The 25535-nt window shown below is 40.8% G+C and overlaps 4 protein-coding genes across 9 annotated transcripts in view; 2 read left to right on the top strand and 2 right to left on the bottom strand.

Annotated features, from left to right (window-relative positions):
* Positions 1-3555, bottom strand: part of LOC116331091 (protein bicaudal D homolog 2-like) — a 41621-nt gene extending 38066 nt beyond the window's left edge. For 2 of the 5 annotated variants that reach the window (XR_005609580.1, XM_039604249.1), the window contains exon 1: positions 2905-3555. Coding sequence is in view for 4 of the 5 variants with exons in the window: in XM_039604249.1 (XP_039460183.1) it covers positions 2905-3144 (240 nt within the window). In the remaining variant the exon portion in view is untranslated. The remainder of the gene's footprint in view (positions 1-2904) is intronic. The other 3 variants (XM_039604250.1, XM_031753639.2, XM_031753640.2) reach the window with 2 other exon arrangements.
* A 3630-nt stretch (positions 3556-7185) lies between these two features.
* ptpdc1b (protein tyrosine phosphatase domain containing 1b) lies at positions 7186-10947 on the top strand. The gene is made up of 9 exons (XM_039604322.1): positions 7186-7231; positions 8089-8254; positions 8404-8484; positions 8594-8712; positions 8787-8924; positions 9025-10031; positions 10292-10474; positions 10574-10684; positions 10792-10947. Exons 1-9 carry the CDS (start codon positions 7186-7188, stop codon positions 10921-10923), a joined length of 1983 nt encoding a protein of 660 aa, XP_039460256.1. The 3' UTR covers positions 10924-10947.
* Positions 10948-10987: 40 nt separating this feature from the next.
* fbxw12 (F-box and WD repeat domain containing 12) lies at positions 10988-15621 on the bottom strand. Of its 2 annotated transcripts, XM_031753896.2 has the most exons (10): positions 15394-15619; positions 15274-15311; positions 15000-15166; positions 13766-13890; positions 13121-13327; positions 12871-13035; positions 12500-12710; positions 11897-12078; positions 11623-11753; positions 10988-11469 (listed from the first exon to the last, which is right to left on the bottom strand). In XM_031753896.2, the coding sequence occupies exons 1-10, from the start codon at positions 15490-15492 to the stop codon at positions 11370-11372; spliced, it is 1425 nt and encodes a 474-aa protein (XP_031609756.1). In that variant the 5' UTR covers positions 15493-15619; the 3' UTR covers positions 10988-11369. The 2 variants fall into 2 exon arrangements, with proteins under 2 accessions (XP_031609756.1, XP_031609757.1); XM_031753897.2 differs by lacking the exon at positions 10988-11469 and having other exon boundaries at positions 11897-12073; positions 15394-15621.
* A 673-nt stretch (positions 15622-16294) lies between these two features.
* LOC116331148 (protein Wnt-7a) lies at positions 16295-23831 on the top strand. The gene is made up of 4 exons (XM_031753745.2): positions 16295-16636; positions 17232-17458; positions 19955-20226; positions 22132-23831. Exons 1-4 carry the CDS (start codon positions 16566-16568, stop codon positions 22612-22614), a joined length of 1053 nt encoding a protein of 350 aa, XP_031609605.1. The 5' UTR covers positions 16295-16565; the 3' UTR covers positions 22615-23831.
* The last annotated feature ends 1704 nt before the right edge of the window (positions 23832-25535 follow it).

Raw genomic sequence — 25535 nt, 5'->3', positions numbered from 1 at the left:
CTGCTTGTTAGGTACAAATCAGCTGTTGACTGGTTTAGATACAACATACTGTGTTCCAAAAAAAAAAAAAAAAAAAAAAATCAGAAGAAAAGTAGCCTAACCAAAAAAGAAATGTATGAAAAAGATAAAGTCTGAGCAATATGATAGTCAAAGTCTCCCTGAGGTAGCACAGGGCATTGGGCCAACTGACTCACATTCATTATAATGTACCAGAAGATGAATCACTGCATCAGGCAGGATCATTTTGTAGCTGGAGTGCAGTGAGAAAACAGGGAAGCAGATGAGCTAAGAGTCCCAGGTGTACAAATGATATACTCGACATTAAACATACAAAGGATGCTGAAAACAGCAGGAAGATTGTATTAATACCATTAACCAATGCATGCCGGCTTCTAGTACTTGTCCTGTGTACTATTCTAGCTAGCTCCAAGCTTATCTCTCAGCAGTCATCCACAAACGTACGCAAAAAGCAGAACCTGCTGAGGAATCAGCACGGCTGTTCAAATTAAGGCAAAGAGCTGGGCAGTTACTAAGCAACAGCAGTGCACGGGATTCCTCCATCTTCCTGCCTCAAGAGGAATGCGTGTGTGTGTGTGTGTGTGTGTGTGTGTGTGTGTGCTGTTGAGGGGTTCAGGACTGGCTGTGTGACAGGGGAAATTTGCCTTTTTGTCCTTGAGAAGGCAACGCAGTGTTATGAAGGCATTTGAGTTGCTACGAATAAATCTCAATCGCTTTCTTTTGTATTCGGTTTGTGCTTGCCAACAAGCAAAAGGAGGTTTGGGGTAACTGAACAGAATCCTGTGTTAAGCAACCGTCTAAATATGCCAGACAATCCGAGTCAGAGAAAAGAGACTAACAATCCAAACATTGCCGCCTTTAGTGCAAATAGCAGCTGTGTACCAAAGAGAACATGGCATTTATACCTGACCAAAGATGTGTGCTTTGGTCCCGGTTGTTGACAGACCACACTGGTCTGTCTGACCTAAAAGAAAGTTCTATCAACGAGAGCGACAAAAGCAACTCAATCATATGACATTTGTCCTACAAAACCATATCTCGAATTATAAAGCTGTCCTTAAAGTGGAGACTGACAGACGCTTTTCATTTTACCCCTTATCTTGTGCTTGTTACCCACTACCTAATGTAGAATGGGCTTGTATTTCTCCTCTGATAGCATCTCGTCTGCCCTTCATATGCAGAGACTAGGTTGGGGGTTGGGTATCGTCTTTCAAAGGTTAACATCTGATCTGCAACCAGCATAACTCGACACTGTGGCAGTTTTCATCGCAAACAATCTCATTTACTGCCCATATAGATGAATGTTTGTGCTCCATTTTGAAAGAGAAAGAAGACCAACCATAATCTACAAGTCTAACCAGGCTAACAGCGATGCCTTTCTTTCCAACAGGCATAGCCAGAAAAAAGTAAGAAAATCTCTAAAAATGTTTCTACATATTTTTAAATCACTTCTAGTTTGTTGCCATGACTACTCTTTTAATCTATTTTCTTCTATTCAGCGCTTTTAGCTGTCACTCCTTTCTGACAAAGCGATCCTCTCTTGGCAAAAAAAAAAAAAAAGAAAGAAATGCATGGGAAAATCCAAGCAGCAGTTGCTGAGACAGCCCAAAGACCTCCTCCTCTCTATTTTAACAACCACAAGAGAGTGGGCCACGGGAAGACAGGGAGAAACAAGAGGGAGAAGCAGAGAGCTGGAAAACATCTCTGCATGCGTCTCGAAATGCAAAGGAAGCAGTGAGCAGAGATCTGGCAAGGCACTAAAGGGTTTATCATGAAGGAAACTCTCACACATTTTAGTTGTTTTGCTTAGTGGAGGGGGACACAAGAAGAATCCATATTAAAAGGAGGATGTGAGCAACTATGAATAAGCCCGCCTCAGTACCGGAAACTTTTTTTTTTTTTTACCATGAGTGGGCAGAGAAAGAAGAATCAGAGGTACACAGCAGCTGGAGGGACTTTTGTGCCAAACCACTCTGAAGTCATACTTCTCTCCATCTAAAATCACAACGCAGTGACAAACTACTACTCCAGCGAAGAAAATTGGACACACTGTGATATTACATTAGGGAATAAGTAAGGCCACTGTTTAAAAAACAGTCACACCCTTTATCTGACTCTCAAGACCAGCTTGAACCATTGCACTCAACATTCCTTCCATTCCCCCAAAGGGTCACAACTCATCTGGCTTCCTCTGAAATTTGTTCATCCCTCTGTTAAGCGGGAAGGTTCAAAATTCAAACGTACTCCCGCCCTTTCCCTGCTTAACAAGATATTCTTGTTTGCAGGACTCGCCTGACTACACAGAAAACTTTTACAAGCAATCTGTGGATCACAGTGTTATTTCTAAAACAATGCACTGCTTTTATGTCTGGTACTGAACACAACACAACAAGTATTGCTGAACTGAAAATCATAATTGTACAGTTGGGAAATCTGCTCATGATAAGCACTGATTAGATAAACGTATGTGGAAACACACTGGACTTATTCTAGCTTTGAGCCAGACATGAATGTCTTGAAGAAGGGGCCTAAGAAGAGCTGCAGCATAAATAAATAAAAGTGGCAGTCAAATGGGGAATACCCTGTGCTGTGTATGGAGGGGGTGGGGAACAGAAAGCATCCCTTCCTCTGCTTACAGTTTTGACCTTGTAGGAAGAGGCAGCTGCCTGGCCTAATGACACATTAAATCACAGTAAGCCCCTATATTGAATATTATAGTGGCGAGTTTGCACACCCGATGAAAATGACAATGTGCCCTTAATATGTACTCTTGAAGAGAATTTTTATAGTTTTAGAGTTTATGTTAGGGGCCTATTAATCCTGGATGATATTCTAATCTTTACATATTCTGTGATTTTATTTCATTTGTTTTAATACACTGCCTACCTCTTTTAGCTGATCGAGCTCCTGTCGGACGGCCTCGTACTCCATCTCCAGATCTTCGTACTGCTGCTTGAGCTGCTGCTTCTCCTCCAGTACCGCCAGCCCGTATTCTGCCGCCTGGATCTTCTCATTCGTGGTCTCACTCAGCTCCCGGGAGAGACGCCCGATCTCGGCTCGCAACCACTCCGGGGCGGCCTCCATCAACAGCACAGCGTCGGGGTATCCCTGCTCTTCCACGGACATGATCGCCACCGGTGAAGATCAACCAAGCTGATCTGCGACAGGAGGATGTCAGGGCGTCTTCAAGCGGTGTAACCTTGAAGAAGGAGCGGTTGCTCAAATTCTTCTGTATTTAAATTGCATGATTGTTACGTTTGCGTTTCTTGTTGCCGGTCTTGTTTCTTTGGTCATGTAGATGACTCCGTTCAGTTATCTTCGTCAGCGGAGTCCGCTGTTACTGCTTACAGGCGCTCCATCGTTGCGCTCCTGCGTTTTCTTCTCCGTTCTCCCGGCTTGTCGGAGCGACAGTGCGGGGAGCAGGACTACCAATTGCCAAGGCGAGAGAAAGAGTACGCAAATCCGGTTCTTACTTTCAAAATAAAGCACTGGCGAAGGAAAATAACTTCCCTACCATGTGTGATAGCCGATTTGTTTTACCTTGTGTGCGTAATTAAAAAAAGAAGAAAGGACAGACATATTTTGTACAGTGTATAAAACATATAGAAAATGATTGATGCTGTCACATAATATCCGCGTCTTTGTGCTTTATTTTGAAGATCATATTTCTTCTCTTCCGCTAGTTTGTCATGCTTGTTCGAAACAGCTGAATGGTCCGTTTGGTTTAATGACATGCACCTACGCTATCAGCTGGGAAAACGCCCACCCGCTCCCACTGCCTATCGGGAAATCTAGTACTTGTAGAAGGTGAAGCCAGCAAACTGGCCTGGCAAACCCACGAAAGAACACATTTCCCATAAGGCCTTTTACTTTGCTTATGTGGAGCACGGAAATCTTTATCCAAACCGTTTGTTACCATAGAAATACAACGAACAGGCGGGCTACCGGCCGAGCTCTAGTAGCGGACACATGTATATCTGCTGCCATCTGTAGGAAAAACTGAATATTCAAATAAACGGTATAGGATGCTCACTCTTTTAGCACCAGGGCCACACAATGGCAAAGCTACGGAAGAGGAAAAGTGGGCACATCCTTTTTTTTCTTTTCCAGAATTCTAAGAAAAACGTCAGAATTCTGACTTTTTCTTAGAATTCTGGAAGGAAAAAATGTGGTCCTAATTCTCTTCTATACAAAGAACGTGTCATGTACACTAAAACAAAACTAGCTAATTTGCTACTTGTTTCTTAAATGTAACCTTTTCTATTGATTTTTGTCAGTTTGATCTTTGTTTTGTCTGTCTGCGAAAAATATCTATTGCCACTGAGCAAAGTGCATCCCTAGAGCAAATTTGCATAAAACAAAAGGCTTTGTACAGTAGGGGGGTTTAACTCCTATGACATGATACAGACTTAAGAGCAGAAAAAACCATCAGAAGTTAGTATAGTTAAAGTTCATGAAAATACAACTGAAAAAAGACAGATGATGTATGGCTTGTTTGGAAGTGTTGCCAGGAACAGGTGCTCTCTAACTTGACAGCATGGCTTAGGTTTGCACAGAACCAGAAGACTTATGAAAGAAGTCCTCCTTTCAGAAAGAAGAGACCTTGATGCTTTGATGCCCAGCCCCACATTTGCTAAAAACCAAACACACCATATCAGCAGAAACACCTATTACCAACTGTCAGCACAGTGGTGGAGTGGTGATGATTTGGTCTTGTTTTTCAGCCACGGGACCCAAACACCTTGCAATCATTGACTTCGGTGTCAAATGTGAGGCCATGTATTTGACAGCTAAAGCTTATCCGAAAGCGGGTCGTGCTACAGGACAATGTACAAGCACAGAAGCAAATCTACAACACAAGGGCGGAAAATGTTTTAAAAAATCAATGTGTTGCAATGACCCAGTCAAAGTGCAGACCTCAACATGATTAAAATATTGTGGCAGCATCTCAACAGAGCTGTGCATAAATGAATACCTACACCTCCATGAACCAAAGCAATGTTATTTAGAAGAGTAGGTCAAAATTCCTCTGCAAAGATGTGAGAGAGTGATAAGGTCATATATAAAATGTTTAGTTGAAGGTGATCCACAAGCTATTGAATTGCGTGGTAGTCTTAGTTTTTCACAGGACTGCATAGAGTTCTGCAACAACCTTCTTTTTCACATAATTGTATATATGACGTAAAATAAGGAAAAGCATAATAACGTCTCTTTGTGTGAATGTATTAATGTTAATTATCGCCTTAAATACACAGAGGCACTGTTCATAAATACATTATCAATTTTCTCAAGAAACTATGTGAATACTAGAAAATTGCACATAATGAAGGATTTTATGGTAAGTTATTTCATTTTTACTGTGACTATTTCCTCCATCCCCGGTATTCTTCTTCACCTATAAAGCAGACTTGTAAGTTTATTTTAAATCCACTCTTTAATGCTTGTGGCAGAGCTGGTTTCTCACTGAAGTGCACTCTGTTAAATTAGCTTTTGCAGAATGGACTGAAAAGGACCCGTTATGTTTATGGTTGGAGATAAGAGTGTGTAGATTAAATCTAAGCATCACATGCTTGTTTGAAGGGATCACAAGACATTTCTTGTGTTGTGGAGTCACTTGTTTTGTCACTTGTGACCAGAAACAGCGATTTCATTAAGTTTGAACAGTGTCATTGCTGGATTAAAAAAATCAAAAACAAAAAAACAACCTGACTATGATAATATTTTACTCCTCAGGGGCGTAATTTCCAGGGGGTTTATGACCCCCCCCAATAATCAGACCCAACCAATATAACCCCCTCAATAAAATTCTGAATTATCTTGCATATATAGGCTGTTGATTTTCTTTACTCGTTTCAGGTATTAGCAACAAAATAGTTGCATGTTTAATCATCTGGGAATTTACCCAGATTTATTTATGTATTTAGACAGAGATCTTGACCCCAATGTTCAGCACAAAGTTACGCCGATGTTACTCCTGGAGGTGAAAAGTTCAATACATTTATGTGACAGCATCTCATATTTTTCTTTACACTTCACTGTATTACTGGTATAATGCATCGATAATCAAACTCACCTGGATCTCGCCTTATTGACATTTGCCACTGCCACTTATTGACACTGTCACATGCTCAAGACCGCACAGGTGGATTTGGCGTATTAAAGTAACTGAAAATTTAAAAAATGCATTTTTAGGTGTTATTTAAAATATTACTCATTACTCGTATTGTGTATTTAATCACATAAACACAAAGAAAATAGTAAAAAGTAATATAAAACCTTGTGAAAATAGAGTACACTGATGCAGCCATTTGAATGCCAGTGGTGCATTGCTCTACCTACATTAATATATGCTGAAAAATTTAACACCCACTTAACACAATAAACAGTTTTAGTTTAGATATAATTAAGTCCATGATGTTTTAGTCAAATTTGACTGTGATATGAACAGCAGCATTTTACATTAAATTGAGATTGTTGGCTTTGAAGTCTTTTCAAATGCTCCACGCAATAAACTGATCTCTCCTCTCTAACCTAAAGCTAACCAGCTTTAGCAAGATAAGCCAATAAGATTTTACCAACTTGCTATGCCACTAAGGTCCTACTATTTGTCTCAGCAGAGTTTGGAAGCTTAAGTGTACTGATATTAGAAATCTCTTAATGTCTGTTCACATCTAAAAATGTTCTTATGATTAATCAAATGCATAGTCTACATAGTGAGAATCCGGTCTGGTCAGGTGTTAGGTGAATATAATGCGCGTTTTAAAAAGCAAAATTTGCATTAGATCATTAGAAGGCAATGCAAATGTGGCTAGTGTAAGTTTCGGTTGAGGAGTAGAGGCTCTATTTTATACCAGTTCCTGATAAGATTAGTAGTCTAATCTGGGAGGAGTCAAGAATATCCTTACATTCAGACTAAGGATCTTGTACACGTAACTAGTTGGGACACACTCTCTGCTTCTTTTCAAAACATATCACATATTTATTTATTCCCGGTCTGGTGGGATAGATAGACTCTCACAAAGGAGCACACAGCATCGAGGGGAACTTGTATTGCCCTCACAGGAGATAATCTGCGACAAATCAAATAAAGTAAGACCACAGGATTGACTTTACACAGAGCTGGGGATGGAAAAATGCCAGTCAGAGCTGTTGAGGTTGATGTCAGAAATGGTGGCACTAGCAGCTGTGAATATTCGTGAGTCAACTGCTGAAGGTAAATAACTGATTTGATATTTTTCCTTTTATTTACTTAGTTTTCATTGTTTGATTGATTGAAGCTGTTTGACATTTAGTTCTTCTGCATGCTGGTTTTAAGGAGTAAGAATACATTCTGTAATACGATGAGGCAAAAGGGGGAGAAAGCTAATAATGGCTGATGGTAAATCCTTTGAAATTGTTTAATATGCTTTACATTTGACTGCAAGTGACTTATGATGTTGATCTTTGACTGTTACTGAAAACAGTTCTCTGTAACATGTTATATCTAAAAATATTTTTGTTCTCTCAGTATCAGTCATATATGATTATGAGTTTTGACATCCAGTTATTTATGAGATACATTTTTCTAGAATCCATGATCAAGGCCCTGCTATGACCATCAGCCTAAGTGACTGTTCATATGGCATCCCATGCAAAGACAAGAGGTGGATTTCTGATGGAATACAGTAAGTATGCTGTAAACCCTTCAGTTTAATAGCTAAAATGTTATTAACTGATGAGCTACAGTTGTATTTTTACTGACTTTCATGCCAGAACAGTAGCTATTTTTACTGCAACCCGCTGATAACTTGCGATGCCAAACAAGGATTAAACACTTATAAGTGAGCACTGATGATCTTAACTATTTAGGTGTTACAGTACAGCCTACATTTGACAGTCTCTGTGCTGTGCAACAGTTGTGTATTTGAGACTTCTTAAAGGATTTTGACACTATCGCTAATCAAATCTCTAATCAAATAACACTGATTTACATTTAGAGAACAGATTTAAGCAATGGAAGCTTAAAAGAAATGAATGTGTGATATTATATTTTTCATTTTTTCCCCTTTTATTTTTCTATAATAACTGCAGTCAGAGCCCCCAGATCAAAGTACACAATGGTAGGAGAAGCCATACGTTATGTTGTCCCTGGGCATATGCAGTGCTCGATCGGTTGTGGAGGTCAAGCCTGCAAGTATGACAACCCAAGTTATTGGAGTGATGACCAACAGGCCATTAGGGGCCTCTACTCATCCTGGTAGGCGATCTTTGTACTTCAGTAGTTAATTTACCAGAATTCTCTGTTTGAGTTTGGTGTTTTCAATTTTAATGTCTCTTTGAAGTCCTGTTAGGTAAAGTGAGAAAGGTGGGCACTGCTATGTAACATACACTTCACTGTTGTTGTAGGATTACTGATCACCTTCTTGCCATGTCCAGACCTTCAACAGAAATCATTGAGAAGTATAACATTATTGATCAGTTCAGAAGGTATACGCAACTTTGTGGTCAGCAGTTTTCAGCATCTATCTGAGAATCCTCAGATGAAATAAGACTAATGAAGTGTTCTCTCTCTCTCTCTGTGTGTGTGTGTGTGAAGGAATGGTATTAAAACAGTGATCAACTTGCAGATCCCTGGTGAACATGCTAGCTGTGGCAATCCACTGGAGCCAGAGAGTGGATTTTCATACCTCCCCGAGGTCTTCATGGAAAATAACAGTAAGTGCTTTATGAAATTCCTGATTTAGCTGTGGAGTTCAGTAAATTTAACCAAAAACATTTTGCAATTTCAGTTTATTTCTATAATTTTGGTTGGAGTGACTATGGCGTGGCCAGCCTCACCACTGTGCTGGACATGGTGAAGGTCATGGCCTTTGCGCTACAAGAGGGAAAAATAGCGATCCACTGTCACGCTGGTCTCGGCAGAACAGGTAGCTTTGCATGTAGTATGTAGTAAATTTGTCTGAAATGGTAAAATCTTTCATCTGCACACTACACAGAGGTAACAAAGTGTCTTTTCTGACCCTCCAGGTGTTCTGATAGCATGTTTTTTGGCCTATGCTACTAGAATGACAGCTAACCAGGCTATTTTATATGTACGTGCCAAACGCCCTAATTCCATCCAGACCCGAGGTCAGCTTCGTTGTGTCAGACAGTTTGTTCAATTCCTTAACCCCTTAAGGAGTGTGTTTTCCTGTGCTGAGCCTCGATCCAATCCAGTTACTCTGTCCCAGTACCTGAACCGTCAGCGACATATGCTGCATGGCTATGAGAGGAAGGAGTTGAGGTACCTGCCAAAGATTGTTAAGTTAGTGTCTAGGCTGCTGCTGGACATTGCAGAAAATCGACAGGTGATTGAGGAAGATATTCTGGAGGCCCCTGATATCCATGACATTGAAATGTGTCTCAGCATTATCGAGAAGATGGATATTGATATAAAGGAACCCCGCTTACCAGGTTTACCTACTTTACCAAGACATTTTAACGAACCCCCCATCTTCTACCATCGTAAAAGTCTGAGCTACAGTGAGTCCGACTTGAGACGGTTGGGGTCAGAGCTGAACCTTCTCACGCATCCTCTGACCTCGCTGTCACAGAGCAATATTGAAATGTCCATTTGCCCATCTGAGTTACCCGCTTCCCAGTCTCATGGTTGTAGTAGCAACGCATCGGATGTCTCCCACAACTCAACAGGCTCACTCTGGTGCGTTAAGAATGACGAGAACCAAAAAGATGGAGCCATTCTGCTGAAGAAAGTGAAGAGGAAAACAATCCAACGTAGCGAGTCAGTGGGAAACAATGAACCTACCAAAAAGGGTAGCATTTTGTCCAGATGGAAGGCTGAGCAGAGGGAAGAGCTAGGAATGAATGGGGTGAAATCTCAAGGTAAAGAAGAGGAACAATCCGAGGTGCCATTTATCACCCTGCAGTCAGAGTTGTCCCTGGATTCCAGGAGATTGCTTGTGGCACAAGCTCTGGCAGTGGACCTTTTTGTCGATGGGCATGAGGAACACAAGAGCAAAGTTTTGACTTGGCAGGTATTTAACTCACATCAGTACTGTAGTGGTGTTGGCAGAAAAAGAAAGCATGCATGTAGCTTAGTTCCACAATGCTTTGTCTGTATGCAGTTCACAGCCACACCTGCATGGAGTGTTGTTTAAAGCCACTCCCAAAGCATTTTTGTCTTTGCCATGTATATTTTTTCCTGTGTGACAAAATAGTAATAATAATAGAATAACAGAAACCCACTCAATCTTGATATGGATTAATACAGAGACACGTTTATTCATGTATGCAGGCAGAGCTAAATCAAGGCGGTGCATGGGAAAGGCTGTGCATGGAGCGAGATCCCTTCATCCTCACTGGACTCATGTGGGCGTGGCTAGAGCAGCTTAAAGAGCCAGTCATCTCTATTCAGGATGCCAAAGGCCTGAACCCCGACAACATGGATGCTCAAACGATCCTAAACACGCTCGATCAGGTCAGATGTTGTGTGCAGTTTAAGATTTAATACAAAAGCAGTATCATGTTAAATTGCTCCAAAGTGCTTAGTGTAACCCTCTTTGTCATCTTCTCTTAGGCCCCTAAAGAAACATTAACATGCATATTAGATTGCATGGCTCACATGCTGAAAATACCAGAAGAGGTTGAAAATACATTCCTGAATCGTGCGCTCAAGGCTTTCACCTGGGTAACAAAAACCAACACACTGAATCACGCGATCTATTGAATAATTCAGTTCATATATGGCTTCTAGTTTGCTCTAACAACTCAAGAATCACGTTTGTGTTTTAACAGGTGGATATTAATTCAGAGGACAGCAGCAAAGTGTACGAGTCCATGATTAGAGTCTTAAGGTGTATTCTTGAGGACATGAGATCTGCAGCAGAAGCAGATGAGACGCCCATGTCTCCCTTCCCTGTAACATAATATATAGCCACTAATCTATGTTTGGTGCACTGACACTGTGGAAAGACAAGGATGCTTTTGTGCCTTGTGTCAAAGTTGTTTAATGTGTAATATAACCATTTATATGTTAACCTGCCTCAGTAGATTCCAAATAACATACTGAAAAACACCTGACGAGACTTTATTCTTCAAGTATACTGGGTCTTAAGCCTGGTCACATTCAACACATACCTCAGCTCTAAAAGCGTAGCGCTCAAACACAAATCTTACATTTACACAGACTTCTCACAACACAATACTACTGATGCCTTTCTCATAAGTACCACAGGGATCCTTAACTGTATTACTTTCATTTATATTATAAGCATAGTGCTACCAAAGAAAATGCATATAACAAAAAAAGAAATGTGGATCCCTGTAGTTAGTGGTGCAAACTAAATGCAGGCACTTTTGTGAGGCTCTGATGCTCAGGCATTGAAGGAATAAGCTTTTAGGACGTCTTTTCCATCATTCCCTTCAACTGAGGCCACAATGCTGGAGTAGTCACAGGCGACGTGAGTAAACCCTCTGGAACAGAGTATGGTGTAAATATTATGTGATACTCAGGTCATAACTTCAAAGACATGCTTGTTTTCAGTAATTATTTGCAATTATTGATGATAACATGGCATGGATAGTGTTGATACAGTAGGGATAATAAAAGACCACAGCTTACAGTACCTGGACATTGTGTGAGAGCCTCCCAGTAAGTGGTATCGGCTCTCCAGTGTCAACCCATAGTCTCTGTCATTTTTCCAGGTTAGCACTCGTAAGGAAAGGTCCTTGGATGCTGTCACAACACGAAAACTGTCCTGCAATATGAAAACAACATAAACCAATCATTTACAGGCTAATATTGTGAACTTTTCACAAAAATGGTATTATGTATGGCATTAAATCAAGAATTTCAACAGCTAATGGGAATCTCTGAATTCCAAATGAGGAAACAGCCTACCACGCATATGGAAGAGATTGGCAGAGTATGTTCTTTAAAGCTAGCAAGCATGACTCCTTTCAGTGAGTAAACCCATAGTTGTTGACCAGCTGCCAGCACTATGCAGTTGCTGTCCTTGGCTGCTAGGAGGATGTTTGAGGACGAGGCATTCAGTGTAAAGGGGAAAGACTCGACCTGCTGGACTAAAACGTAAAGGAGACTCAGATTACACTTGCACAAGGCAAATATTTAAGAAAATATAAGAAGTCTCGGCTTAACATGTGGATCATAAATTACAGCAACAAGACTGATACGCCATTTTTTCCAGTTGAAGAAACGCCTTTAAAAGGGATCTGTGGGTCTTTGAAACATCACTCACCAATATTGTGTTCAGAAACAAACATAGATGCACAGTTTGCTTTAACACTTTATTCTAATCTACTTATCTTATATATGTGTTGAGATCATGGAATTTTTATTATCCGAGGAAGTAAGCAAAACTCAAAACAACAAATACATCAAACTGCATATTTTCAAGTACCAGCAGTGGCTGTAAAGAGTTTTCCTTTTTGTCTTCTAAATACTGACTTTTACTAGTTAGTGTGCACATATCTGAGTCCTCACCTATGATCTCTGACTTGTACTTAGTCTTTTTCATGATGATATCAAAGATGGTTATGTCATTTTTGCGTTCGAGGTCGTTGTGGTGAAGGACAGCCAGTCTGGCAGGCTGGGTGGGTATGAAGACAGCAGCCCGGCACCCAATGACTGGCACAGACTGGCAAAGGGTCTCTTCATCCTCAGACGGAGAGGTCAAACTCTCAGTGTAAAACACCTGGCAGAGAAAAAACACAAACAGCAGAACTGTATCTATAAATGTTTTTGACTACTCCAACTGTGCAACATATATTTTCTACATGAGTCACTTATACAGAGGTAATGTGGTAAAAGAATCAGTGTACAGCAGAGCCGCTGAAGACAATAAAAACAAATACCTTTGGACAAAAATCATTATTCTCTGTAGTTCCAGCTGTGATCCATTTCTTGTCAGGTGAAGCTAGGAGTATGTTGACACTAAAGGTGTCATACACTATAATACTGGACTTTTTAGTCAACGAAGGACCTGCTAGTGTACACACAGATCCCTGACCAGTTCCAACCTGGAAGGCAATATGATAACTCTTACTTTAAAATGATTTTATTTCTTTTTTTAATAAGAAACTTAGAAATGCTGTGGTTACTTACGGTTAGAAACCAATCGTTGTCTATGTTGTACTGTAGCAGTGTACAGTGTGATGAGGAAGTAGAAAAGGAGGCCAACTCCTGGCCAGTTTGGCCTTGCCAGGTCTTAATCAGGCCCTGAGAATCTGCTGTGATCACAACTTCATGCTGTTCATCACTTAAAATCTTCATCAAAGGACTCTGTACAGGACTACACCACAGGGGCTCACCCTGAGAAGAAAAAAGGGAGGAGGGGGGGTGCTACTGTGTGTTACTGCCTAAGTGACAAACATTTATCCCAGAAGACTTTCAAACAATACAGGAGAAACGTCTGAGAGATTTTGGTTCAGCAATAAAGTTATATACTGTTACAGTACAGTACAGCATGTGTAGTATTTCTGCGTTAACTTTGTGGCAATGAAGATCTAAAAAACAAACAAAAAAACCTCGTGACTTATTAGAAATGTATCCTCCAAGCTTCAGTACGGGCAGAAAAGACCAGGATTTGACACATAATGTTCAGATTTGATATTTCTCCTGTCACAAATTCAATTTAAGTCAGAAGTTTAAAAACAAAGGCAATATTTATCCAGCTGAATGCACAATTTATGTTAAGCAGATAAAAATAAGACACTACTTTGCAATAGTGCAGATACTTCTAGCACTGACGTTTTGGATGTTCCATGCTCGGACCGTCCCATCAGAAGAAGCACTGCAGACTGTGGCGTTGTGGCTCCAGAAATCTGGAAGCTGGCTTGAATTTGCGTTTAGGTAAACAAACCCCACAACCCGGCCTGATGGGAAGGAAAACAGACCACAAACAAAGAAAATAGACATATAAGAACGGCATGCAAGCCTGAATTGTTACATTTTTGTTTTGCTATTTTTTTTAAATTTATTTTATTTTGGTTTTATTTTTAGTTTAAGTTAAATTAGTTTCTACAGATTGGTTGCTAATTTGAGTTTTGCAGTTTAATATTTTTTTAAATAAACAAAGTTTGAGTATTTTTGTCTTTAGGGGTGGATTTAATAAGCTCATAATTGGTTTTACGTTACAAATGTGTGATTAACTGTCTACTTTTTGTGCCTATTTTGTTGACAAATAAAGATAATTATAAACTGTATGTTTTAATAACATTCTCACAATCTGCAGAGTTGTGTATATTCTGTCACTCCATGGTGGCAAGTATGTTTTTACATTTACTTTTTTTTATGCAGCAGTATGCTGGGGCAGCAGGGTAAAAGCAGCTGTGCCAGCAAACCGATCCAGATGACCAGGAAGGCTGGTCATCTTCTGGGGTGGAACTTGAGCCTGTGGTGGAGGTGTCTGAGAGGAAAATCCTCAGCATCATCCGAGGGCTCGCTGCTCTGATGCAGGACTGAGCGCTACAATGGAGCTTTTCCAGCTGTGGTGGTTACTGGATTATCTGTAATTACTTCTTACCTCACCATTAATGACACTTCCTCTCTTTTACACCATGGTTCTCATATGTGAGATACTGCACTGTATAATGTTTATAGTTGTATTCCAACTGTAAGAGTTAGATCCTTTCCAGGCTGAGATCGGTAAGTTTTAAGTGATTGACAATCCTGCCTGTCACTGTACTCAGTGTGTGTTTCTATTTTTATTGCATTGAGCATGTAAAAGGCACGGACATTTTCCTCAGCAGTCAAGATTAATACAAGATTATTTTACGTTTATTTATTTCCTTTTCAGCTTAATTTCATTTTTCAGTGTTTCAAGTTGATTCCTGTTATTTATTTATTTACTCCACTTTCTACTTTTTTAAATTGTGGTTAGCTAAAATATTTTTCCCTCCTTCCTTTAGTTTAGTTCTAGTTAACTATACTAACAATGATGTAAAGGAGACTCCATTGACACGCACACACATTCAGACCACACCTGTGTGCCCCCTGAGGCTTTTGCAGGTATAGCCTCCTGTGCGACCTTTCGTCATGTTCTTCTCCAAGTGGGATCGTCGCAGGAAGTATCTCTTCCAGGAGTGATTCGCCTGTTCACTCCCCAAGACTGCGAGGTTACAGAAACCCCAGCGCTGCAGACACATCCTCCTGAAGAGAGCACACAGTCCAATGTTTACATGCGGGTTATCACGATTTCCACGCCCATCGACTTTTTGATATCACGCTTTATGTTGTAAAACTGGCAAACAAATCACCTCCATAACCAAGGAGTTTCTGCAGCTTCATGCCAATCCTGAAATACACATTTGCAATCAGACACAAGTCACATTTTTTTGTAATTTTGGTGCTACTTCCGCATAGTGGACACTCCTTACCTTACACACACTTGATACATTAATTAAATCTTCCTCGGTAAGAAATGTAAAAATTTGAATGAGGCAGTCATCGATCAGCTGCGGTTCACAGGAGTCCATGCTGGCATCGATACTTCGTTAAACAGATATTCCCGCAGAGACTGTCTTTATTTTTCTCCTCAGTAAGTTAAAGAGAAAGTGCGACAGCAAACGGGTAAGCTACGGAAGGAATCCAGGGACAAGGAGGGAGAGTTCGCTTTAACCCGCAGTGTCCTCGCTGCACCACCAGATGTCGCCATCATCAAAGACAGGCGATCCACAGAGTCTGGGACGGAGACGCACAACAGGTAGCGCGCACCAGACGCATTGTGCGTGGACAAGAGACCGGCGAATTCAACTTTTGGGTTAAAAAAAAAACAACTAAATCCACATACAAAATTCAATAAAGGCGTAATTTAATCGGGGGTTGTCAAAAAAGAGTTGAGAGAGTGGGGTACTCTACAATCAGATTCTCTATTCGGTTTAAAAATCTGATCTTGGCTTTAATTGGGATCGTTTTAAATATTATTCATTTTACGTTTTTACTCTTCTTTTTGGAAAGTGTGACATAAACATAGTTAAATGCAGTGATCCAAAAATGTTAACCTGGGCAAAATAAAAGTAGAAGGCTTTAAACTGAGTTAACGCGTTGAGTTATTAATATCGCCCCCCAAATTAATAAGAATCCTAATCAGCCAAGGTGAATGAAGAACAGAGGAGTGTGCAGGCTTGAAAGCGTGTGTGTGTGAGTGTTTCTGTTGAGATTCAGCCCTGGCGGGATTCTTCAGCAGGGCCCCATGGCTCCTATGAACACGCCCAGATAGATGAAGCAGATAAATATCCAAGACCTGCGGGTAGCAGAGGAACTGTGAGACAGAGATAATCGCACTTGCTCACCCCAAGAGTTACCTGTGACACCCTCGCAATGACAAGAGGGCCCAGCGATAGGGGCCACGTAATGGGATTTTTGGATGATACCCTAGTCGGTGATTTATAAAAGTACCGAAACATCTGCTGCTCTTTTTTTTTTTGATGCTTTTCGTCACTTTGGACTTCCCCTGGAGTTACCTGAGTCGTGATCGACCGGAGCGTAAGGGAACCGAGTGATTAATCAGCTCCACGAATCGTTGCATGAAACTGAGAGCTGGGTCGAAATGAGTCGGAGAACACGACGCTGGATTTTAAGAGTTTTACTTTGCCTGGGAATTGTTTACTTGAAAATCGGGTGAGCAGCGTTCATTTGAGTTCTCATCAGTTGCCGTAAGTCAGTCACAACACAAAAGACTTTAAAAGCTGAGGACTGGCGGACTTTTAAGTGCTGTCGGTCCTTCAGAAACCACTCCTGAGCCCCGTATTTCCTCAAAAGCAGGTAGAAGCACGCAGTTGAATAAATAAAACGAGCGAGGAGCGTGGACTTACATGCCTGTTGCTCTTATAAGTGAATCACGCTTCCTTTATTATACCTTAATGATCATAAAACGCATACATTCATAATAGTTCAAATGATATGAAACTGTACTGTAGGTAAGTTTCAGAAATACTCTTGCGGTGCACCTGAGCTCACACATATGATAGAATCTATTGTAAAGAAAAACAAACAATTATGCTGATTACATCTCCTCTTGATTTTGAATTACATAGTAAAAGCATATTTAATCCACACGGACGTGTTAAATGCTTGGAGTATTACATGAATTTATAACACCAAACAGGAACTGGAGGTGCATCTGATTTTAGACTGTTATGTAAAATAAAATTAAGCTAACAAAGCTAAGAAGCTGATGGCTGCTTTCTCAGTCATATCCATCTTCCGTTTACAGTGGCTTCTCATCGGTGGTGGCCCTAGGTGCGAGTATAATCTGTAACAAGATCCCCGGTTTGGCCCCAAGACAACGGATTATCTGCCAGAGTCGCCCCGATGCCATTATCGTCATCGGAGAGGGAGCCCAAATGGGCATCAACGAGTGTCAGTTTCAGTTCAAAAACGGGCGCTGGAACTGCTCTGCGCTTGGAGAAAGGACTGTCTTCGGAAAAGAGTTGAAAGTGGGTATGTTGCTGTCTGTTAACGTTTGCTTAGCCTTCTCTCTGAAACTTTAATTTTCCTCCCAGCAGCAAACACAGTGTATTAACCACCTTTGCGCGTTGTGCGTAAAACAGCCTTTGCATTTGGCTCTTTTTATGATTTCCCTCCAAAAATTGACAGGCACCATATATGTGTATGTCTTCACTGTCACCAGTCAAGCACCTGAACATCATAAATATGAAAAATCATCTGCTTTTCATTAATACATTGTTGGATTTATACTATCAGGAGTCATTCACATCTGGGTTAGTCTTGCGCCCCACGTTTAAATGAGTAGGGCTCTCCGAGGTATCTGAGTCCAGCATGGTAACAAAACTCTTGCCACTGTTGGCAGCTTTTCTTTTCAGCCCCTAGAGTCTCTAGAGGCACATTTCCACTGGTCTTTATCCTTCGAATGGGTGGCTCTCACTGTAAGGATGTCGGTCTTACCACGGGTATAAGTTACAGTGAGGAATAGCCAAGAGGAAAGCAAGACATGAAAGTACTAAATTAGAGAAACAAATAAACCCAAATCAAGTTCCTGCAGCTGGAATAAAGTTTCCTTTAAAGAGGGATGAACTCCATCCAGGGGATGCTCAATTATCTTTGAAGTTCTGTGGCTTGTTTGCTAAAATGGATTAAAGATTATTAGATAGTGGAAAGGAAAGTGTTTGCTCAAGACTGAAGGCATTTTATCTTATGATGCCTTTATGGCTACAGGTAGTGGAAGGCTTAGAACAACAGAGGTGGCTTTGTCAAACTTTTTACCTAGCATTAAAAGACGTGAAATATGTTTTTGTTCCATCCCCAGCTAAAGATAATAAAATTTAAAAATCACAAATAGCCCTATGGACAATGGTCAGTAGCTTGGGCCAGCTGTTGGAGGCTGCTGCTTTGGAAAGAAAAGTTTATCTCTTCATGCTTCTAAAATGAAAACAATGCATTTGACAGTCTGTCCCCTTTTGAATGAGCGCTTTTAGCCAATCCAGAGTTTTGGTCTGTGTGTCCAAAAGAGGAGTTTAACTCTATTGCTTGGACAGCCGTACCAAATAGATTGGTTTCACTGATCAGATTTAGCTTAGAAGATGAATGGTTGTAAATGAAAACCATTGTTGATCCCCGGGCTGAGTGGAGCTGTGTAGCTTGCTATTGTTCTGGAAGCAACAATTGGAAATGAATGAGCAGGGTGACTGACACAATGTTGACGCAACGTGCACTAGATTTGAGACAGTTTAGACCTCGGCTATGTTTGCACTTGAACTTTGTAGTTACACTAATAGTCTGAGATGAGGAACATACAAAGAGACTGCATAGTGTGAGTAAACTGGCACTCCTAGTTCAACACATACAGGCTTTTGATTTTTTTTCTACTTTCTTTTAAAGATCTTCCTTCTGTCATTACAAGGTTATGAAGTATTCATACCATCTCTTGTGGTAAACCCATGCACTCAGAAGTGCAGGGGAAAAATTAACAACGGTGCACCCAGAACTGGCTGCCCTGACACACCTTTTTTTTGGCTCTGAGCCCATCAAGTCTATAAAAACGTCCAAATAATTGATGCCTCAATATGAGTTTTTTTTTTTTTTTTTCAATGACAAGGGCTCACATCCAAGTTGTTTATCAAAAACACGGCAGGTTTACATAGTGAACTTGGTGGCTGGAGGAAGCACAAAGAAGGTATGATGTTTGTTTTGAGCAAATAGTAACAAGAAGAGTTTATTTACACATAGATATGATGGATGATACACTTAGGGGTTTCCTGTTTGCATTATAATGAATCATAGATCTGAAACTAAAACATCATACTTGCTGATTTTGTTTGAGAATGCTCACATACATATTGGGAACATTTCAACATTGAATTGCTTTGTTTACACTACACTTGAGGTTTCAAATAAGACATTTAAAAGCGATATTAGACTGTCTCTTGGCTCGTTCGGCTTGAGAGCTTTGCTTCAGGTTCTGTCTTTTGACTCCTGTCTGAGCCGTTTCAGATTAACCTTAGTTATTTGTCGATATTTCCGTGTGTGTAAATGATTTGTCAGCTGGGCCTGGAACTAGATAACAGCAGAATGAAGATTCTGATGCGACTGCCTTATGAGTTTACACAGAATGCGACAGCTTCTAAGTGGATCAATAGCCCTTCCTTGCCGACAACTCTCTTATTCATACGGCTTTGTTGACGGTACGGCCTGCAGACATTTTGGTTCACGGGCACGACAGTTTCCGGGTCAGGTTTCGAAACACTGCAGCCCTTGAGCGATATGTCAGTAAGACTGTGATGTAAGCACACATATTGTTAATAATTGACCTCTTTTTCCTATTTAAACAATCTCTTACATTCTGTGGTATTCCTTTTATAGTAAAGGAGAAACACTATAATCTTCCCCTCTTAATTAAATCTAAATGTATGCCTACATTTTATTATTACACATCATTATCATATTATTCATCACCTTTTTTTTTTCCTGCTCCCCTAGGCAGTAGAGAGGCTGCATTCACCTACGCCATCATCGCAGCAGGGGTGGCCCATGCAATCACAGCCGCCTGTACACAGGGTAACCTGAGTGACTGTAGCTGTGACAAGGAGAAGCAGGGTTTCTACAGTAAAGACCAAGGATGGAAGTGGGGAGGCTGCTCAGCAGATATCAGCTACGGCTTAGGCTTCTCCAAAGTATTTATTGACGCACGGGAGGTCAAACAGAATGCAAGGACACTCATGAACCTCCATAATAACGAGGTGGGACGCAAGGTAGGTAATTAGCAAGAGGACTGTGAAAAAGTCCTGCTCCGATCTCCACGTCCTTTTTTCCACACTTAAATATAATGGTGAATTGATCTTAAGTAGTCTAAAGCTGGTATTGCTTTGATAGGAGTGAGCCAAAGCACTGAGCAGTGGGACCAAGCTTAAACAAGGAGTGGAATAAAAGATTGCTTTTAGCTGTCTAAGTGGCAGGGTTTGATTACAGCCCAGATCTCTGAACTGAAAACAGATTGACACGGTACAAAAAGGCATTAGCCCAGTCCCCCTCATGTTTTGCACCACTGGGACAGTATACAGTTACCTTTATGACAATCCCCACCCACAATTTCTCTGTTCGCGCAAACCCACATCAGGTGCAATGTGCATGCACATGCAGCTCGGGGCTGTTTACAGTTTAGCAACTGGGGCTGCTTGTCATTGGGTAATATTTGCCTGTATGGAGGTGTACTTTCTAATGCACAGTTTAAATACACTGCTTAGGTCAATTCTCAGAATTGATTATATTTTTATTCACAATAAAATGCAAAAACAACCCCAAGCAAACAAATTAAGCAAAACATAAATGATCACAACATGAAAATATAATAGAAGCCAACTATTTTATTTTGAAAACTAGATTTTAGACAGTTTTTGTTAGAGTTAGTTTTAATTACATGTTGATTTTAATCATTTTCTGTGCCTGTGTTTTTGGGTGGATGGTTGCATAACGCTGCAGAATGACAAAGAGACTCCAGTAGGTCTAGAAGTTGGAAACTGAGTGGAATAATGTGTCCAACAGTTAAAGCTTTGCCCAGCTTTGCCCAAGTTAACCCATATCCTCTCTCCCTCTCTGACTCTGCCAAAAGAGCCTGATTCCCACAACCGACACATTGAACACAGAGGCTGAAAAGCCTCCTAACACAATAGTACCAAGCAGATAATTTTCTGCACCCATTTCAGGGCGGTGAATTCAGATTGGCTTTTCTGGACAGCTAAACTGCCTCCCAACGAAAAGGACTGATTCAAACTTTGAGCCGTCTCACTTATTTCCTATTCTTTCTGCAAATAAATAGACTCTCTGTTTTCCTTTACTTATGCTAATCAAAAGCAGTGACACTGAGCAGGAGGAGCGTTCACAGCTCCCTGGTCGAAGACGTCCACACAATGGCTGTCACAAGTGTTGGTCACAGGACAAGTGATGGATTAGGGAGTGAAGCCAAGGTTTTTATGAAGTGGTTTGCTCAGGGAAAACTTGTTCCTTTTGGTCCTTGTTCACACGTCTGTATTTGGATTTTTTAGTCCTTACAGTTTACTTGTCAAGAACACAGACACGTAAATTTCTCACGAATGGCTTTAGGAGACCGTATCGCATACCAAACACCTAGCATTTCAGAAAAAAGCGGAAACTGCAATTGACCTTGTTGCTAAAGAAAACTCTAGTTTAGTCAATGGCACTTCTTATTGTCATCAGTTGAGGCTTTAGCCGTAATCCCAGTCACTCGGCGCCTTGTAGAGTCACTCTTGACATTTGTGTGTTGTGTGTGGTAACTACACACACAGAGCCTGAAATCTGATACATTATTTTGGCTTCTGTGTATATGGTACCACACTGTTATGTGGTGGGGCTGTATTTAATCCCTAGCCGTACTGTATTTGTCAGTCACGTTGTTTAATAAGCTGCACGTTTTTCGCCTGTTTTAAAGTAAAGTTGAAGTATGGATTGAAACAGTTTTATGTAAGGATATGCAAGCATAGTTTCAATTTTAATCACACACAAATTCTGATTGATTTTAATATGAGCATGTTCCAGGGGTGACACAGTGAAGTCATTATTATAGTCAATAGGAACTGATTGTAAAACAGTCACCACTGGAGTGTGTTTACTACCTTATTAAGCTGCTTTTCTGTGTCTAGGTGCTGGAGAAGAACATGCGACTGGAATGCAAGTGTCATGGTGTCTCGGGCTCCTGCACAACCAAAACCTGCTGGACTACACTTCCCAAGTTCCGCGAGCTCGGTTACATTCTCAAGGAGAAATATGCCCATGCCGTACATGTGGAACCAGTCAAAGCCAGCCGCAACAAGCGCCCTAAATTCCTCAAGATCAAGAAGCCGTACTCTTACCGAAAGCCCACGGATACAGAGCTGGTGTACATAGACAAGTCTCCTAACTACTGTGAGGCGGACCCCGTCACGGGGAGCTTGGGGACGCAGGGAAGGGTGTGTAACAAGACAATGATGCAACACATCAGCGGCTGCGACTTGATGTGCTGCGGTCGGGGATACAACACACACCAGTACTCCCGGGTCTGGCAGTGCAACTGCAAGTTCCTGTGGTGCTGCTATGTGAAATGCAACACATGCAGCGAGAGGACAGAGGTGTACACATGCAAATGAGAATATTTATTGGATGGTGTGTGTGTGAGTCTGTGCGTGCATGTGTGTGTGTGTGAGATGTATGCATGTGAGCGGTCTTGTTTTTGTGTTTTAATGGACAACCTTTACAAGAAAAAAAGAGGCTGCTTTTGCAGTCTTTACACACATCATGAGGAACTACTGTACTGCATATACAGTAAGCTAAAAATGAGGCACCATGATTCTTTTGCACAAAAGCTCTTCACCCCTCTTCTTGGACTGCTCGTTGGGATGTAGTGGCGATGCATTGTGACAACCACTGTTAAAGGGGAAAAAAAATGTAGCCCGACATATGCGACTGGGTGACCACAAAGGGAGTCTCTAAAGTTAAATGTCAAGACTTTAAGCTATATGGACGTGTACCGACATGCTGACTGCTTGGACTTTGCCAATGCAGATAAATTATGGTGGACGTTATGCCAGGCAGCACACACTGCCGTAGTTCCAATGCCACCTGTGCACAGATGAAATTAAGCAGCAATTTGGAATATTTAACATACTTGTATTTAGATAATGAAAAGTAATTAATATTAATTTATTCTATAAAGAACTACTGATTTTGTCCGATTTGGACACAAAAAAACAAAAAACAAAATGTCATGAGTTTATTAAAGAAACCCAACCTCGTTCATGGTTAAGACACTGGAACTGAATCTGTCTGGAATAATCCGTATTGCTGTAGACTAATGTTGTTCCAGATGAAAATGCTGTAGGCTACTCAAATTGACCTTCTGACCTTCTCATGAGTTTGTCTTCCGTCTGTTTGCTGCTAGTCTAGAAACGTGAGGTAGAAGGCTGTACTTGTATGCTGTACTGACCGTCTTCAGCGGCATTCCTCACTTCAAGCTGATTTAGCTTAACTGGAATCACTGATCAAAAACAAACAAACGAAAACCACAGGCACACTTTCCATGTTTGGTAAGCATTGGTTAATAGAGTATATTTTGTAAAAGCCTATTTTTATATGAATGTTTTATTTATATATTTTGCATATTCAAGGTCGCATTCTGACCCCGACGTCTGTTTTTAAACCCCTGTGAAAAAAAAGAAGCTGATATATGTAAGTTGGCCCCTGTTGTCGCTGCCATAGTTGTATATTGTAAGTGATAGAGACTGTTTATAAGTGTTCAAATGTCTGTGTTTACTGCATTTCATGACTACTACTGATGGAATACAGGAAAAGAATAACACTTACAAGACACGAGTTCCCTTATTTCTTGTTCACACATCGTTTTTTTATCGATTATGCCATAAAGAAATGTTCTGAAATAGCTTTATGTGGATAAAACACACTTGAACAGTTGTGATATGTCTCAGAATGAGTTAGCGTGTCTTAGTAAATTTAGCAGTAATTGTAAATTAAAGAAAAGGAAGCCTAGCTGTCATATTGTTGCCATAAAAAGTGATGCAGTGAAGCTGTTGAACATTTATGGCTCTAATTACTTTAATTGCTCATAAAAAGAGAATCAGTTAACTGATAGTGCCATTACTTCATCCAGATAAACATAACAGTTTGACATAATTATCACAAAATAAATATGTTTGTTAATATCACACAGTTACCATGGCGATAAATCAAGGACTAGCACAATGTGTGCAGAAACAGAGATGTTCTTTGAGAGGGGAAAGTTATTCAGGCTCAATTGAGGGCCCATCTCGCACACTGGGAAGGAGCTGAATGTGTCCCAGAAGAAAAGTGTTTGTCCACTAATGGTAGGGTACAGGGGTAATTGATGAGACTGCTTGGGCGGACTGTCACAGTGATGACTTGCTCAGTCGGGGGAGTGGAAGCTGTCAGGTGATAGATGACTCGCACATCTGCTTCATTCACTTCTGGGCCACTAGTTGCTACAACAACTCCAGCGCTGCAGAGAAAATGCAGGGTAGTCTCCAAGAGAGGCCGGCCAGCATGTCAGGGAAATGTTAACGATGCAAAAGCCCACAGTCGTTCCAGATTCCACTCTCATTGGCCTGGAAGTGGAGTGAGGAGGTGGCCCCGAAGGTGTTGATGGAAAACCTGCTCCCAGTACTCTCCAAGGACTGACTGACAAAATTTTCATGGGGATGTTCTCTGTGAAAGAACCTTTTTTTTCCCCTTCCTCCTTTGTGAAAAAAACGGAGACACATGAGAATTCAGGTTTAATTTACAGTAGATTAGCCATATCATGTGTCATTGGCAGTGATAATCTACCTAGAATAAAGAGAAAAGGGCGTGAAGGGATAATAACAGGGGCTTGTCTCTGTCTGACAAAGGCTTTCAGCTTTCATAATATTGATACAAAAGACTCACGCATAAGAAAAGGCAGCTGCTCAGAAGGCTCTGGTTAAAACTAAACTAGGGGTTTTGTGAGCAAGACGCACATCCCACTATCTCAAGAACAAAACACTTGCGTCTCCGAGACCTTTTCATACGTGTCCCCCATTTACTTTCACTTCTAGCAATCAAACATGAATGACAGGGGCAAAAATCCCAGCTTTGTGTGGATACTTTGAATGTGGCGCTCTAAAGTTACAAGGTGCCCTTTGGTTCTGCTAATGCGGATTTTGAAGATTTACACCGTGAAGCCTTTGATGCTATTATTTACAGCAAAACACGCCTTTTTAAAAACAAACAGTGTAGTTTAGCTACTGTTCCAGGTAATCCACCTGCAGTGTTTTCCAGTCAGGTGCAAAACCCCACCACACAGAGGCCACAGTCACTTCAGACTCGTTGAGTCACAAGAACAAAATACCACCTTCTTTGATAAGTCAGACACCCTGCAGGATCACTGAATTGCTAATTATACTCTTAGCCGTGTTTCTCCATAAACAGGACCAGGCCCATGCCAAGATGTTCAGAGGTGTAATATCCATGTTGCTCTGAAGTGGGGTAGTGTTACCCTTTGGAGTTTTGTTTATAAACA

Source organism: Oreochromis aureus, linkage group 20 (assembly GCF_013358895.1).
Source record: "Oreochromis aureus strain Israel breed Guangdong linkage group 20, ZZ_aureus, whole genome shotgun sequence".
NCBI classification, from domain to species: Eukaryota; Metazoa; Chordata; class Actinopteri; order Cichliformes; family Cichlidae; genus Oreochromis; species Oreochromis aureus.
This window is presented reverse-complemented; position numbering and strand designations above follow the sequence as displayed.